Source organism: Mirounga leonina, unplaced genomic scaffold (assembly GCF_011800145.1).
Source record: "Mirounga leonina isolate KUSES-001 unplaced genomic scaffold, KU_Mleo_1.0 Mir_169, whole genome shotgun sequence".
In the NCBI taxonomy this organism is placed as follows: Eukaryota; Metazoa; Chordata; class Mammalia; order Carnivora; family Phocidae; genus Mirounga; species Mirounga leonina.
In genome coordinates this window covers 14,874,045-14,890,649 of record NW_023270431.1, presented here as the reverse complement: position 1 = coordinate 14,890,649, position 16,605 = coordinate 14,874,045, and the positions used below count along the sequence as shown (strand labels likewise).

Here is a 16,605-nt window from a genome sequence, read left to right as displayed (position 1 = left end):
ACTCAGTTGGGAGAAAAATAGGGTCAAGTGAGGAAGACAAAGAATAAAAGACTTACTCCTGGATCTTACTGGATCTCTCAGCTAGGAAATTTAGCTCCAGGCTTTTAAGCCACATGGGCTCAAAATTCTCTTTTTCCTTAAGCTAATTTGCTTTTTGTCACTTATAATCAAAAGATATTTGCTTAATAAAGCTGTGCTTTTTAACGATGAAGATAATATTTACTACTATTTTTTCTAGCTTATTGATAATGAGATTTAGACAAAAAAGTGGATTATATAACATGAACCCTCCTCACTAATAGAGAAAAAAGAAACAGAAGCACATTCTTTGTGGCTTATATAAATTTCATTATTTTGCTGTTTAAATAAGCACATGTCTTATAATATTTAAAAAAGCTTCAAAGACCACTTCTCTATTCCAATCTGTAAAAAATATTTTCATTATGTTTATTATAAAAATATAAATGTTTCCACTACAAATCATTTTACATTAGTAAGAGGCCATCTACATTGTACAATATAAACTAAATGAGTAATTTTTGAAAATACAAGTTTAAAGTAAATACATATTGCCAATCATATCACATTTATACATGGCTTAATTGATACTTAGCACAGCATAAACTGGGCAAGTTACCATAAATAAATAATATATGTAAATCAAATTTGAGATACAAAACAGATAATATGGTACATAACATTGTGAAGAAGTGTGGTTTCATGTTTATTGAAAGTCAATGCAGGTCCTGTACAAAGAGATGGCCATCAGCATTCTAGTACCTCTACTCCACAGTTAAGAATCGTACACTGTTATGTTTACATATGTACAGGGTAAAAAGCGTGTAAAGTAAATTTATAAGGGTCAGATAGAAAAATAGTGGAAAAAATGAAGAGCAATATACTGTGTATATAATCTCTACTTTCAAATGGAAACCACAGCCAAAAGAAGTGAAATAGATCTAGCAATTCTCAACTTCTATTAATTTATAAAATGCACAGATTTTGAGTATGCTCAGGATAGTACCTAAGAAAGTAAATGTTAGTATGGGAAAAAATGAGATTAAAGCCGGGTTTAGGGCTTGATGAACATTCCACAACACAAACAAAATGTCTGATTAAAAAAAAAAAAGTCTTTTAACTGCTTCTAGCAGGCATAAGTGAAATTTGTAATTAATTTCATAATCGCATATATCTTTTTAAAAATTCATGCTCTTATATATCCAATACAGAATTCTAGTAGGATGATTTGACTATAAGGAATATTGCAGAAATCTAAGAAATAATCCCATACATGAAGGAACACAACCTAAGCCTTATTACACTAAATTTACAACAGATTAGCACTTGTGAAGTTTGATCTGTGACTGTAAGCTGTAGAGTGTCCCATTTTGCATAAGAACATAAGGGTTGCAGCTTTGATTTATTCTTTCAATTCTTGTGACATATGCATTTCTTATTTCCTATTCCCATAACATGATCCTATCAGCGTTAGAAAGAATATAAATAGAACTAAAATGTTGCTTCACAATAGATTAGTGGCTAGATCTCCATCAGGTATATCTTTTCAAATATTACTGAGTACACTCATATTAGGTCCTATGGAACAGTAAATCTAAGTTCCTGCAATGGGAGATCTCTCCATTGTCTACAGATTTTGAGTCATTTGCTAGATAACCAGCTCGTTTGAAAATCAGATGCTCAACAAATGCAGAGAAGTTCATAGCTTCTAAGTTATACACCAAAATTACAACAGGTGTATTTCAGTGGAAGACTCTTAAAGATAATAATACCTGCTATTGATGATCAAAATGTTTAATTAAATTAACCAAACCTCAGTGATGCAGATGAGTAGTTTAGTTTTCATTATTCCCTGTAAATAGCTCAACAACTTTAAGCAAAGATATTAAGTGACATTTCAAAGCCAGTCAGCAAGTGATGTTTTGACTCATTCATTGGCCTCTAGGCTTTATTGCCAATTAATGCAGCAATCTAAATAGGATTCCAATTTTTTCCAGTGTAGCTATTCTCTACCTAGGAGCTCTAATGTAGCTCCTTTACTAATGGAGGGAGGTGATGGTCTCCTAAGCACCAGAGCAGGGCAGGTATGTCATTGAAAATCCATTACATACAAACCAGTATATTACACTAAATTAGGAGCATACCATTTGTAATAAATGGAGAGACAAAAATGGATGGGATAATTCAAACTGAGATTTGAGTAGTGTATAAACAGGGAAGGGGTTCGGTTTCTTTCTTTTTATATATGGATATAGGTACAGAAAAGCTGTTGGTTCAGAAATTCTGAAAAGAAACCCATCATTCCCCATGTCTAGTTTACCATGTTTTTTAACTGCTGACAATTTGAAAGAACATTTGGCACTTGGCTGTAACAAATCCTAATTAAATCATCAAGGCATAAATAGAAAATAATAAAAAAGAATTCAAAAGAAAATAAATATGTACTTTTCTTCAAAATTAAGACATTTTTACATGGTAATACTTAAGAAGCTAACAATTAAAAATGTATAGTACTTAAAACAACTACAGACTTCACTTCTAAATGCTTTTAACAGATAAAAGAGAAAAATACAATGGAAAAGGTAGTATATATGGCCAGATAGTTTGAGGTATAAATTCCTCTATTTTGCTTGCTTTTAAAGAAACAAAATACCTATTACAGATTTCTTCTGTGTATAAAAATATCACAAGTCTTTTCTTTTGTGGCTATTAGTAAACAGAGCCACCATGTTCATTTTGTTATTACACTTGTTCTGCTTTTATGATAATCAGTTTATGATCAATGGCTCTAGGCTAGTTCTTCATCATTCCACGCTGAAGAATTTTAGTTTAACCCATCCACTAATATAAAAAAGCAATTACAAAACAAAATAACCCCCCCCTCCCATCCACTAAATGATAGGGGAAAATAAAGAGTCTTTCAATTCCATGTTAAGGCATTTGTATTCATATCTGAGTGTCTTATTGGGCTTGGACTTGCCACCAGCATCTCCAGCGTTATCGCCTGTCTATAGAATGATGCTACATCTTCCACAGCCACCGCTTCCTTCCAGAAATAACACTTTACACTGGAACTGGACCATTTTTTGATTGTGTTTCTAGAGCCTTAATGCTACTGATGATTTTCTTCTGTGGACCAACCACAGTGACACCAACCTTTTTCATGTCACTGAAAAAAGAAGAAAATGTCTGATGAGAATCCTGGTTTCCTGGAGAGTATGTAAACAGAAGATTTTCAATCAGCAAAGCTTGCACAATCATATATCCCAGCGCTTTGAACTTAATTTTCTGATTTTTGCATCATCCATGTACTATATCCTGATCATTCCACCTCTATCTTTATGGAAGAATAGATGGTTTAGTGGGTTGACTAGCATCCCCTCGAAATTTCTGTCCAACTGGAACCTCACCATGTGAACTTACTTGGAAATGGAGTCTGTGCAGATATAATCAAGACAAGGATCAAGATGAGATCATACTAGATTAGGGTAGGCTCTAAATCCAATGAGACTATATTTAGACACAAAGTGACACAGACAAGAAAGCCATGTAGAGATGGAGGCAGAGATTGGAGTTATGTTGCCACAAGCCAAGAAATGCTAGAATGTACAGAAGCCAGAAGAGGCAAAGAACGATTCCCCTGCCCCAGAGATTTTGGATCAGTATGGCCCTGTGAATGCCCTGATTTCCAACTTCTGACCTCCAGAAATGTGAGAAAATAAATTTCTGTGGTTTAAGACAATAAGTTTGTGGTAATTTATTATGGCTGCCCTAGGAAACGAATACAGATGATCAGAAATTCTTTGCAGGGCATTAACCTATTTCCTTATCTTTGAGCCAGCTTGGGGACCACTTTTACTGCAAGAGTATGCTGGAAGTGACCCTGTATCAATCTCCATATTCAGGTCTTGAGAAACTACAATATTCCGTTTGTCTCTTGAGACACCCTCACTGGGCCCTGAGCTGCCATGTAAGTCTGACTACTTCGAGACTACGACACTGGAAAGGCCATGTGTGAGCATTTAGTCTACACTGTCAGCTCTGTAGCCGTCTGCACCAGGGCAGACATAAATGAAACCATCTCAAGCCCTCCAGACTAGACCAGATTCATGTCAGATGAATGCTTCAGTCAACACCAACGTTAGGGCAGAAGAATCACCCACCTGAGCTCTGCCCAAATCCATAACTCATGACATTGTTATATACAATAAAATTGTGGTTTTGAGGTAGTTTGTTATTGTATTATTGTGTTATTGTGGTTTTGAGGTAGTTTGTTCTTAGATAACTGGAACAATTTCTTTAAAGTATAAATTCCTTTCCAAGTATAAGCAGTGACTAGGACCTATTCCCATTTATCAAAAATATTTAACTTAAAATAGTTTAAACTTAGAAACCAGGCATAAAAATAAAGATTTTAAGAACAAAAGGAATTTCATTTGGGGGTGCGGAGAGACTTAGCTAAGCATGTGCAAATGATTAATTAAATAACCTTGATTCAAGGAATTTGTTCACATATTCACCTCTTTCAGGTCTTGACTCAAACATAGCCCTCTCGGAACACCTTCCCTGACTTTCCTATTTAATATTGTGAAACCTCTTGCATTCATACCTGCATTTCCTATTTTCTTTTCTTGTTTCATTTTCTTCCAAAGCATTTATCACCATGCAGCATATTGCCTTTCTTTCTGATTTATTTTCTTTATTCTTTATCTTGTCCCACAAGAAGGTAAATTCCATGTGAACAGGGATTCTTGTTGGTTTTGTACTCTGCTTATCAACCACACCCTGAACAATGGCTATCATTTAGTAGGGGCTCAATATCTACTTAATAAAGAATGAACCAATAGTCTAAAATATGTTTACCTGGGGAAGGTGACAGAGGAGTAAAGTATCACTTAGCAAGGAGTGCCAGGCTAATTGAGAATGGCCAGAAGGAAAAGTATGCATGCAAATACGTACACACACACACACACACACAGAAACACACAGAAGGGGCTCGTTCACATTGATCATAAAGAAAAGAAGGAAAATTGTGAGTTTTCAATTACACAGAAATGGACCAATTGATTTATTAAGAAATGGGTTCCCAAGCAACAAACGTGTGCAAGCAGACCCTGGGTAACCATTTTAGAAGCAATCTACATGATATTTATGCATCTGCTACAGAAAATTAACCAAGACTGAGTTGCATTCCTATCACCTAGGCTGGGAATGAAATCCTGATGACCTGCTGGTTACCTTCCTACTACCATTCAAGGGGCTGATAAATTCTCAATGTACAACTTGTATCTTGCCTGAGGCCTCTCTGATTTTACTCCAGCAGCCTTGCTTCACCAGGAAGACTAGTGGGGAGATACGGTGACACCAGGCTTGCCACTCTGTGTAACTGTGGATAATGAAACTCAATTGGAGTAACATAGGCTGTTTATGAGAATATGTGAGAATATGTGTTGTACAAGATTTTGCTTCTTTATATAAATATATAGATAGATTATATCTTATATATATGTAGATTTTGTTTCTGTATATATACACACACACACACACACCATGGATCTATCTTTTAAATGAACAACAAACATTTTCTCATACCTTATCCCTAAACTATAGGAATTTAGAGACCGAAAACAGGGCAAATATAAATATATTTGTACAAATCAATAGATCCTTAATCTTTTTGTATTTCTTCTCTCATCTTTCTTCCAATTCTATATTATACTTTTTATGACTTGCCAATTTTTTTCTCTGTCTTCCTTTTATCCTTCTTAAAAAACCAGGACTCCTGGGTGGTTCAGTCAGTTAAGGGTCTCCCTTCAGCTCGGGTCATGATCCTGGGGTCCCGGGATCGAGTCCCACATCTGGCTCCCTGTTCAGTGGGGAGTCTGCTTCTCCGTTTGCCTGCCACTCCTCATGATTGTGCTCTATCTCTCTCTGACAAATAAGTTAAAAACATCTTTAAAAAAACTTTAAAAACCAAAATGATAATCATGGAAAGCAGGAAAAAAATGTTTCAAGTTAATATAATAAATTCCAAGCTCTTTGAGAAATGTAAGCATAGTAAGAGAGTAATATATGCTATGATGTTTGGTCCTGATCCTCTCTATGGAACCGAAGCACCTATACCCCAGGGACTAGAAAAAATAAGATGATGAGAGTTCACAGATCAGTTTGGGACAAGGCTGAAGGGCCAGCCCAGCTCCAGGACTCTTGTTCCTACAGGAAGGGACAAGTCTTCTCCTTCAGCCCAGTGTCCCCCTCATCACTTTCTCCCCCCTCATCACTTTTTTTTGATAGATGTATATCCCAAAAGCACTCCTCAAGAAATCTTGTGCATAAAACTATTTCAGATTCTGTGCCTGGAACCCAACATAAGCAAATAGATACATAATTTCATATATATTCAATGCAAAGGATTCTATGAGAAAAGATAAAGTAATTATCTCTTTAGATTATACCTTAGCATGGATTTTTACGTCCCCTCTATCCTCCCTACCCCTGTCAAAATGTCTCCTACCCCCAGCCTGCCAAGTCCAAAGTAGTTGTATGTTTACCACTCCAGCTCCTGCAGTCTAAATAACATTCCCACGTGCTTATCTCATTTTGACTACCCTATTCAGAAGAGCAGTGGAAAAGTTCGAGTCTAAAGAGCAGCTCAAGATGGAGAGCAGAGGTTAATAAGCTATCTGGATGGCACTTCAAAGGCAAAGGATAGGTGATGACACTGCGAGAATGGCATCCAAGGGTGCAGGAGAATGACCTGTAGCAATTAATCCGCCTAATATTCATTCCACACACTCAATTCTCTCTCCAGTTTCTATAAGCACTCTCTCCCTTTCTTGTTCTCTCTTCCACTTTCACATCAACCTCCCTAAATCCATTGTAGGCTATGAAATAATATTTTAAAACATGCGTTATTTTGACTGAACAACGCTGCATATTTTCTGGATTTCATTTGAAAATTAGATGATTAACTTGCGTGTCAATGAAGTCCCTACACTAACTGAAACAGATAATTATTTATTTGGATATTAAGCTCTACTGATTTTTTTCTGTAACTTTAAAGTCCGGATAGAAGAAAAAAAGAAATTCAATATCCTTTTTTGGCATTCTGTTCTATTTCAAAAGAGTTATTTGGTCAAGAAAATCATTTCCAAATTGAGTCTGGATGGCACGAAGGAATCACATTTAAACAAAAAAGCCCAAGACTGCAAAAGGTAGAATGAAATACCAAATTAAATATTTTATAACATTTGAGGTAAAAATGTTGCCTCATTCGATTTCCCCAAATTGTGTATTATGTATTTCTTCATAAATTCTCATTTTTGTTATATAAACTAGGAGCATGAAGGACAACACACCGCAGAGATACACAAGGCAAACAATTATTTTCAAGGAGTTTTAGGTCGATAGATGTTAATTCCACGCTGTCCCTGCTTTGGAGGAGAAAGGACAGGAGGAAAAACATTGTGGGGACTGAAGTACAGAGAGATGTGGAACCATCTGGCTTAGTGTGAAGGACAAATCTGAAAGAGTGGCGTCTCCCAGGAAAAGTCAGCTTTCAACTTCCCTGTACATTCATGGGTCGTTCAAATAATAATAACTAAGTGCAAATATTTTCACCAGCCAAAGAGAGCTCACCATCCAACAGTGGACTGTGGAGACAAATGCGCCCCAAACTTGGAAGTAGAACAAATGCCCCCACTTCATCGTTTTAAGCAAATAGCTTTCTTACCACATTCACAGCTCCTAACATCTGACTCTATTTAAACTGTGAGCTAGCAGTTAATCATATTAACAGTGTTCTGCTAATCCACTTCAGTATGCTTTTTCATTATCTCAAAGCTCTGAGTGTTGATATTTGATGGAGAATAAACATTTGTATACCTTTGCCTTTGGAAATCTGGCAATGGTGCAGAAATGTCCAACTTTTGTGTTTGTTCTTTGCTATGCTTCTGTGCTATGAAGCAGGTGACTTGTAGAGCATAACCCTAATTGTTTACATTACTAAAATAAGAATTTATAAAAATATCGAAAAACATTAATATATCCTGAGACTCTGTCTGATCAAAATAACTACCACAGAAACTCAAATAGTATTGTTGATTGGGTCAGAAGTCTATTCAATAAACATTACATTCCACTTCATACAGAAATGGCAACATGTGTCAAATAGACTGGAGTGGGTTTATTTTCTAAGAGCACATTCTCCTTTTCAGTAGAAGCATACCCTTCCTAAAGATCTTTTTGTGAACTTTTGTGTTTCCGATTGGAATGCTATGTCGTAACTGGTAAACTTTACCTATTTGTTAGGCACTTGTATCTCTATTAATTACACTGTAAATTACACTCTATTAATTACACTCCTTTTTGATATCTAATTTGTGGATCTCCACGGTGACTTTGTTTAAATGACCAACGGGATGACCATGAAAGTCTTTAAATATTCAACATTTAAATATTAAGATATTGGATGGAGAGGATAAGACTAAAGGAACTTGTGCATGGAAATGCAAAAAAAAAAAAAAAAGTCACTGTGCAAAAAAAAGAAAAACAATGCAGTTACATTAGGAAGTGAATTAAATTGTCTTTCATTTGCAGAGAGATGGAGAATATGGTTTCTGGCTCTTCATTTTCCAGTTCCCAATTACTATACCCTGTGAGTGAGGACTAATTTTATTGAATATATACTGGATTCACTTGATTCCTTATAAACCCCCTTTTCCTTAAGCCCATGTGATTGCATCAAAGAATTCCTATTAGGAAAATCCCTGTCTAAGAAACACAGCATGTTATACTTGATATTTGACTTTCACACATGGAACCATAAATTAATACTAATTAATGCATACTAATTATGCATATCCTATCTTTCCAATCTGACTATAAGCTTTTTAAGGAAAACAATAATATTATGTCTTAAACATATTTATAACTTCATTTTCTAACATGATACCCTTCACAGGGTAGACACTCAATAATAGATGATGACATACAATTATTTAGTAGATGTGAAAACTACTTTTAGACTTTAGTGTGTTTCCCTGTATGCCAGCTTATCCACTTAACTTCTTAAGTTTTCCACTTCTATGGAGATTAGGCTTTGTTATAAATAACAGAAAAGCACAAATGCAGGAATGCTCTAATCATCATGTTATGATTTCTTACGTCTTAAATTAAGAACTTGGGTCATTGGGGCTGGGAATGGGTATGTATCTGTTGGTCTATCTGAGAAAGGTCATATTCAACAAAGATACCTATTGCGGGGAGCTATGGTGAGGGAGGAAAGACACATCAACACACATAAATCTAGAAGGTGTCATTGACAAAGAGGCCCAGGACTGAGCTTAGTGGTTACAGAAGACAGTAAGAACCTCAGAGGCTCAGCTAACATGTATAACTCATTAATCCAAAACATGTATGTCCACTAGAAATTACAGAATCATTCAGTCTTAAAAACTTTCTCTTACTCTGTGGAAATCTTGGCTATGGTGTCACAAGAACTGTACTCCACGCCTGTGAAGATTTCCTTGCACTGTGCTGTCCGGACACCATTAAGCCAGTCACCTGTTGTGCGGAAGGTAGTGATGTCGACGTTGCTTTGGTCCAGAAGAAGGTTTGATGGCCTGCGAGAAAAGAAAACACCAAAGGAAGAGAGATCGGGAGTCAGCAGAGTTGCTGCGTGTCAAAATTTGACACCAACATCAGCAGGAACCTCCAGACTTCATGTGGTGTTCCTGTTTATTTGTGGAATTTATCTGCCATGAAGGCTTCATCTATTCAAGCTGGCAGCTTGCAAGAATACTGTGTAATCATCTTGTCTCAGTGCGTCCCTTCTCCGCTCACGACCGCTTTGTAAATCATTGAAACTTTGCCAGTGGAATGCATAAATAGATCCATACATACTTCTATAATTTAATTTCTTTAACTATTAGCAAAGATGGTGGTAATTCAGGATATAGTTATAGTAGACATGACATACTGAATACTTAGATGTCTGGAAGTTCATTTTAGACATTGTACAGGTTGCTGTCTAAAGGACAGCTGAATAACCTAGATTGTAATTACAGCAGGACATAAAGTCGGAACAGATGTAAATAATGTCACATATGTCATTAAAAATAAAAATCACAAAAGGAATAGAAAAAAATAGATGAGTAACAATAAATGAAATTCTCACATATATGACAACATCAAATGGAGTTCATGATATAGAAAGATGAAAGAGAGATAAATAGATAATAGATATAATGACTATGGTTTATATTGCACAATACAATCGTCATTAAGGGAAACTTCTAGAATTGTTTTATATAATTACAGGTCTGACCATAGATCTATGACCAACTGCAAGATCTGGTGAATCAAAGGAACAGTAGGGACATAAAAGAAACAGAGGGGACCATATTTTTACCCTGGGAGAGCCAAAAGAAGCCGCCTATTGGTAAAACGCCCTTGGGGTGTTTTTTTCAGCTCTCAGTGACCCATATAATTGTCCTTTGACTCATAAGCCTGGGGCCCATTACCAGATAGAAAATTGATTGTCCTCTTTCTTTATGTTCTCCTCTTAAGGAAAGGAGCTTGAGCAAAAGTAGTTATGAAGGCCTTTGTTTTGAGATGAATATTAACAACAATGGCAATAATGATTACATTGAACATTATGCTTCTATACTAAGTATATTACACAGATATAAGGGCTTTAATTCTTACAATAGGTAATGATGCTATGTCCCTATAATAGATGTGGAAACCAAAACTAAAAGAGATTAAATCACAAATCTTGGTTTCCTCAGGCAAAAGAGGCAGAGCTGGGATTTAGATACAAGTTATTTTATACCAAAGCCCACACTCTTGGCCACTGTGCTGTACCATTTAGGTGGAACTTTGTTCATGTTGCTTTTCCCGTGTTTTCTCTTAAGTTCTTTGTGGTTCCATGATGTGATCTCTTTGATTTTTATATTCCATAAAGGATAGTGGTGTAGTACCCAGGCACTGGAACCGTAAGTCTTGGGTTGAATCCTGGGTATAGAACATACAATTTTTGTGACCTTCAGTGATATTCTATTTTTTTTTAGATTTCTTTACTTATTTTAAAGAGCAGAAAGAGAGAGAGAAAGAGAGAGAGAGAAAGAGGACGTGCGCACACAAGTTGGGGGGGCAGATGGAGAGGTAGAGAGAGAATTTCAAGCAGGCTCCACATCTAGCAGGAGCCCAAGAGTCCAACACGGGCTCCATCTCATGACCCTGAGATCATGACCTGAGCCGAAATCAAGAGTCCAATGTTTAACCAACTGAGCCACCCAGGTGCCCTCAGTGGTTTTCTTATCTTGTCTGTTTTCTCATCTATAAAATGCAAATGATGATCACAGTAGATTTCACACAACTGAAGATTAAATAAGGTTTAAAAAAGATTATATATGCAAGGGATACTCAGAGATGTGTGGACACGTAATATGGTATCAGTTAGCTATTTGTTATTCTGACGTAGGTAATGCATCTAGTCAAATGGTTGAAGCTTTTAAAACTTTAAAAATAACAATAAATCCCAGTTTATAAAAAATACTAGGAATGTGGTGATGCTGTTAATTATCCTTCTGAGCAACTAGAAGTTTAGTCATGTATAATCTTATGAGCATAATAGGGCAACAACCTTGTAAAGCAGGTATAATTGGGGACCTCATTAGAATAGCTAAGAACTTTTGCAAGCTCACAATGATTCTATAACCAATGCTTGCAAATGGATATGCTATTCTGACTTCTGTAGTTTCTGTTTTCATTACTGCAATAATATATATTATTAACATTACAACTGTGTGTCATAGCCTAATCTTTAACTTATAATTGAGAAGGTACATTTAGATTTTTACCTTTTCAAAGTTATCATTCAGAATCTTTCATATTTTGTGATACTGCAGTTGAACTGAATCAGCGTTGAGCTCTTAAAACTTTTAAAAATTATTTAAACAATCCCCAATATCAGGATTTGTTAACTAAACTTCATATCTTCTTATATATTAAAAATTAATACTTTGCCTAAATGAAATCTATTTTTTGAAGTGCTTAAATTCAACATTTAGAATTTTCAGAAGACATCAAAACAAATGAAGACTATACTAACATGCATTTATCCTTATTTTAGAAGCAAATTCAGCTCTCTAAAGTACCAATTCAATAATATTTTTAGAAATAGCATGAAATAAAAACAAAAGGAACCATCCTGATAAAATTAAACCTCATAGTGTTTTATCTATGAATACTAACCATTGATTATCATTTAGGAAATGTAGTGAAGCTCATGTTCTCAGGAGAAAAAACTTTCTGTAAAGCAAACCTACACATATGCCAACTTTACCGACATTTAAAAGGAATTTTTAATTGGGAGATTTCTATTACTATTGATAATATTTCTCCAACTCACTCCCAGAGGAAACATGCTTAAGTGTGAAGGCTAATATTCTCAAATCTGAACAATTTTGTATCATGTCCTAACCCTGCATGCCGCTGTGGGAGATACATGAAAGACTGTAAATTGACAATCCATCTGGATTTTGATGGGGATACATTAAATTTTTTGGATGAAAATAAATTTTTAATTTTTTATTTGATAAAAATGAAATGTTAAGGGAATTTTAATACTGAGTTGAAGAAAAAGTTGGCAACATGACAGTTTGGTTCTGTCTGTATTTTTATCCTCTGTGGAAAAAAATAGCTCAATAGCTAATTTCCTCCCTCTCGTGATCATTTATAAAGAGGAGGGCAGCTGAAAATGGACAGCTTTTCAACCTTCTTTCCATTAAACTAAACTCAACTATTTCAATTTTCCCTACCTCAAGTATTTGATTAACAAATTAAAAACTAAAATTATAGAGTTTATAATTTACATTTATATATAATGGTTTAGTTTTAACTAAAGCTCAGAGGTTATCTTTAAAAAAAGTAAAAAAGAAACAAAAATTAGATATTATTTTAAAAATCACTAATTTTGTTTCCTTCAAGGAATACCTAGAAAACTACACAATATAAATAGAACATTGTATAAATTATTCTCTTCGGGGGCATTTGTATAAATAATTTTCTATGACTCTAAGTTACTCATCTGAAAAAAGGTTTATTTTAATAATTGAAAATTTCTCGGTTTTGTTTTCTTTCCCAGGAATTTGAGGAATTACAGATACAGATACACAAGCCAGATTCCAAAATTTACACGATATTCTTGGATTGTTTTAGCATGGCCCTCATGGGTGAAATAGCTTTTGTCACTAGCCAGCATTAAAGAACACTGGGCCCTTCAGATAAGTCACTGAATTAGCGAACAAAATTGATGGGAATCCCATTAAATCAGGTGTGAGACAATTTTATAAGAAAAATGAAGTCATACTTAGAAGACAATAAAATATTAAACCGTCTACAGGCAAACGGGCACACGCACGTGTGAGCACACCCCGCAGCTTGTATTTCTACAGTAGCTGTAGCAAAGAATCTAATGTCGACTCTTGGTCCCATGAACAGCAATACTCCTTTATTTATGGGTTTGTGGGTATGAAGAATCAAACCCCAGGACATTTATTCAGAATATTTATGAACTGTGCCTAATAGTAAAATGCAGAATTTTTTCTTCTCAGTTCAAACTGGTTTGTATTTTTAAACTCAATACTATAGCCAGACTCAACAAGAGTTTAGAGAAAATTAGTATAAACAAACTGAAATGGAACAGGACGTGCAGATTAGGGATTAGAGTGACCCCAACTGAGTTTTTCTGTTTATTACTTGGATCAAAGTACAATGAAGACAAAGAATGGCCTAATTTTTAATGCCAGTGACCTCAGAATAACCAGCCCTGCAAAGACTCATTTTTCCACTTCCAGGATTTCTCTGGGGAATTCAAATAAAAATTGGTTCCTTTCCTCCTCGGAGAGGACATCTGGAGAGTTTATCAATGGATAGGAATTTGTCTCTCACTGTGAAGAGCCTGTGATGTCTCTTCATGCGCACCAAGGGAATGTGCACTTTTTGAGCAGATGCAGACATTGGTTAATTTTTCTAGACCCAGCCCCAGACTTGGGTCTGAAGGGGAAATTTATAGGCTGGGTGATGTGCTCCGTGAGCTCACACTTTTACTAGACAAATTAGATAGGTTTCAATCCATGCAGCTGTAAACGATGTCCTGCCGAGTTCCACCTGATCTTTTACAGCTTTTCATAAATCAGTACCTACTGGCCGCAGATCGCAGTCATTAAAAAGAAATCATGGAAATTACATGTTTGCTCAGGGGAAGCAAAAAAATAACTTTCCTCCCCCTTCTCTCTCTCTCCTTGTATTTAGACTCGTGAATTATTCTTTTAGGGATTTTCATACTGTTGCATTAAAGAGGTATACATATATTTTCTTCCCATCAACTCCCTATTTTATCTGCAAATGGTTTCGTACCAATTAGCACCTGATATCGGGGACCAAATGTCAGTAAACAACTGCAGTCCCAAGAATATCTTCTCATAATGAGGTTATTTCATTATTGCATTAGCATTCCAAATCACTAGGATTGAATGTTAAGTTATCCTTTTAGAATATAAAAAGACTCCTTTTGGTATACAAACAGCTTTATTTTTCATGTATTAAAAATAATGATTAAGACACATTTCCTGAATAAGTAAGTAGATCCCAACTACGTTTAGAAGTAAATGTCAATAACATGGAGATGTACACTATATCACTATAATTATCTACATTTTGTTGTTCTGAATAGTTTCAGGGAATATATGTACTCAAGAATAGTTTCTTAAAGGCAGAATATTAACTATATCTTTATCATTGTCAGAAACTAGTAATCTAATTTTCCAAAGTCTTTTATGATTAATTATTAAATTTTTTATTTGAAATAGTATATTTTCACCATATTTCAGGGGGGAAATCTTGCATTTGCCATTTTTTTACATGTGGATTATTACAATCTTGATTGTTTTATCACTAACATTAAAAATTCCAAATAAGATTAAGAAGATTTAATTTGTCATCAGAAACTAAAAATAATTTTGAGTATATAGAGTTCCCAACAGGAAAGTAGTATATATATGACACATTAAGGAGAAGTAAAGTCATTGTGTTTATTTTAGTTATCTCTAGGCCTTAAGGATAAGAATCTTAGCAGTTACAGCTATTACATCTGGCTTAATTCCTCCCAGCGGCAAAATTACCTACTTTGATTTTTAAGATTAAAAAAAGAAATCATCTGGGTCTTTGGCACACTTGCTTCCCTCTAAAAGGTTCTGCATCATATTTGATCAGTGAGGGAAGTCACCCTGTCAGTTTCAGAATTGGAGGTCAAAGTCACGTTGATAAATAGATTGTGTTTTGGTTGTTCGACTTCTCTTAAAGGATGCGGTATTTGTCAAAAACAGTTATTCTCAAAAATAATTATGTTTTCTTGGAAATCAGAAGCATTTTATTTACACTAATTTAGTGCCAGTGACAGGAAAATATTACTAGCATTGCTTATGTTTGCTCCTATTTATCCTGCAAGTTAATAAAAAATAAATCCCTTCAAAGTTAGTGGTCAATGCAATGGAACAATATATTTTAATCATTTCAATAAATTAACTGAGTGTAATTGGATCTGCAGACCTCATTCTAAATTACAATTAAAGGAGTGTTTGGGTGGCTCAGGTGGTTAAGCAACAGATCAGATCATGATCTCAGGGTTTTGAGATGAAGCCCCATGTTGGGCTCCATGCTCAGTAGGGAGTCTGCTGGAGATTTTCTCCCTCTCCCACTGCCCCTCCCCCCCACTCACATGCTCTCTCTCTCTAAAACAAATAAATCTTTTAAAAAAATTACAATTCAAGGGGCGCCTGGGTGGCTCAGTTGGTTGAGCGACTGCCTTCGGCTCAGGTCATGATCCTGGAGTCCCGGGATCGAGTCCCGCATCGGGCTCCCCCTGCTCGGCGGGGAGTCAGCTTCTCCCTCTGACCCTCCTCCCTCTCATGCTCTCTGTCTCTCATTCTCTCTGTCTCAAATAAATAAATAAATAAAAAATCTTTAAAAAAAAAATTACAATTCAATATATTGTTTAAGACCTGATGCCATGAATTGGTTACCTTCACTTTAGAACCTCATTCTAAATACATGGAATGTATTACTTAATACTTTATGCCAAAAAATTGTACTCCATAAATTAAAATATTATTGAAGAATCCAACTCCCTGAAGTATAAACATTATGTAAATTTAAAGAAAAGAATAACTTATCTAAATCATTTTATATAAATATCCAAAAATTAAAAAGGGCATCTTACTGCCTAAATAGAAATGAATTAATTCATCTCACATTTTCCTCTATTGTTAGTCTTCTTTATTTTTAATTTAGCTACATTCATAAAAATAAGTTAATTTATTTAAATCCAGGAGCTATATTTTATATATAATATAAAACCAATTGAATACTTATATAGTATAAAATATGTATCATAAAAGATATTTAAATTATACAAAATTAATTCTTCAAAATAGTCTCTTTTAAAAAATGATTTTTTAAAAATTTTCTTAGAGTGGAGGCAGGGAGGGAGAGGGAGAGAGATTCCCAAGCAGGCTCCACACC

The 16,605-nt window shown here is 35.1% G+C and overlaps 1 protein-coding gene across 1 annotated transcript in view; it reads right to left on the bottom strand.

Moving 5' to 3' along the window:
- Window positions 1-344: 344 nt before the first annotated feature.
- Window positions 345-16,605, bottom strand: part of EPHA3 (EPH receptor A3) — a 360,422-nt gene continuing 344,161 nt past the window's right edge. Inside the window, exons 16-17 of the mRNA XM_035015173.1 lie at window positions 9,486-9,641; window positions 345-3,187 (exon numbers count right to left, since the gene is read on the bottom strand). Of these exons, the coding sequence (XP_034871064.1) occupies window positions 3,082-3,187; window positions 9,486-9,641 (262 nt within the window). The 3' untranslated portion in view covers window positions 345-3,081. The remainder of the gene's footprint in view (window positions 3,188-9,485; window positions 9,642-16,605) is intronic.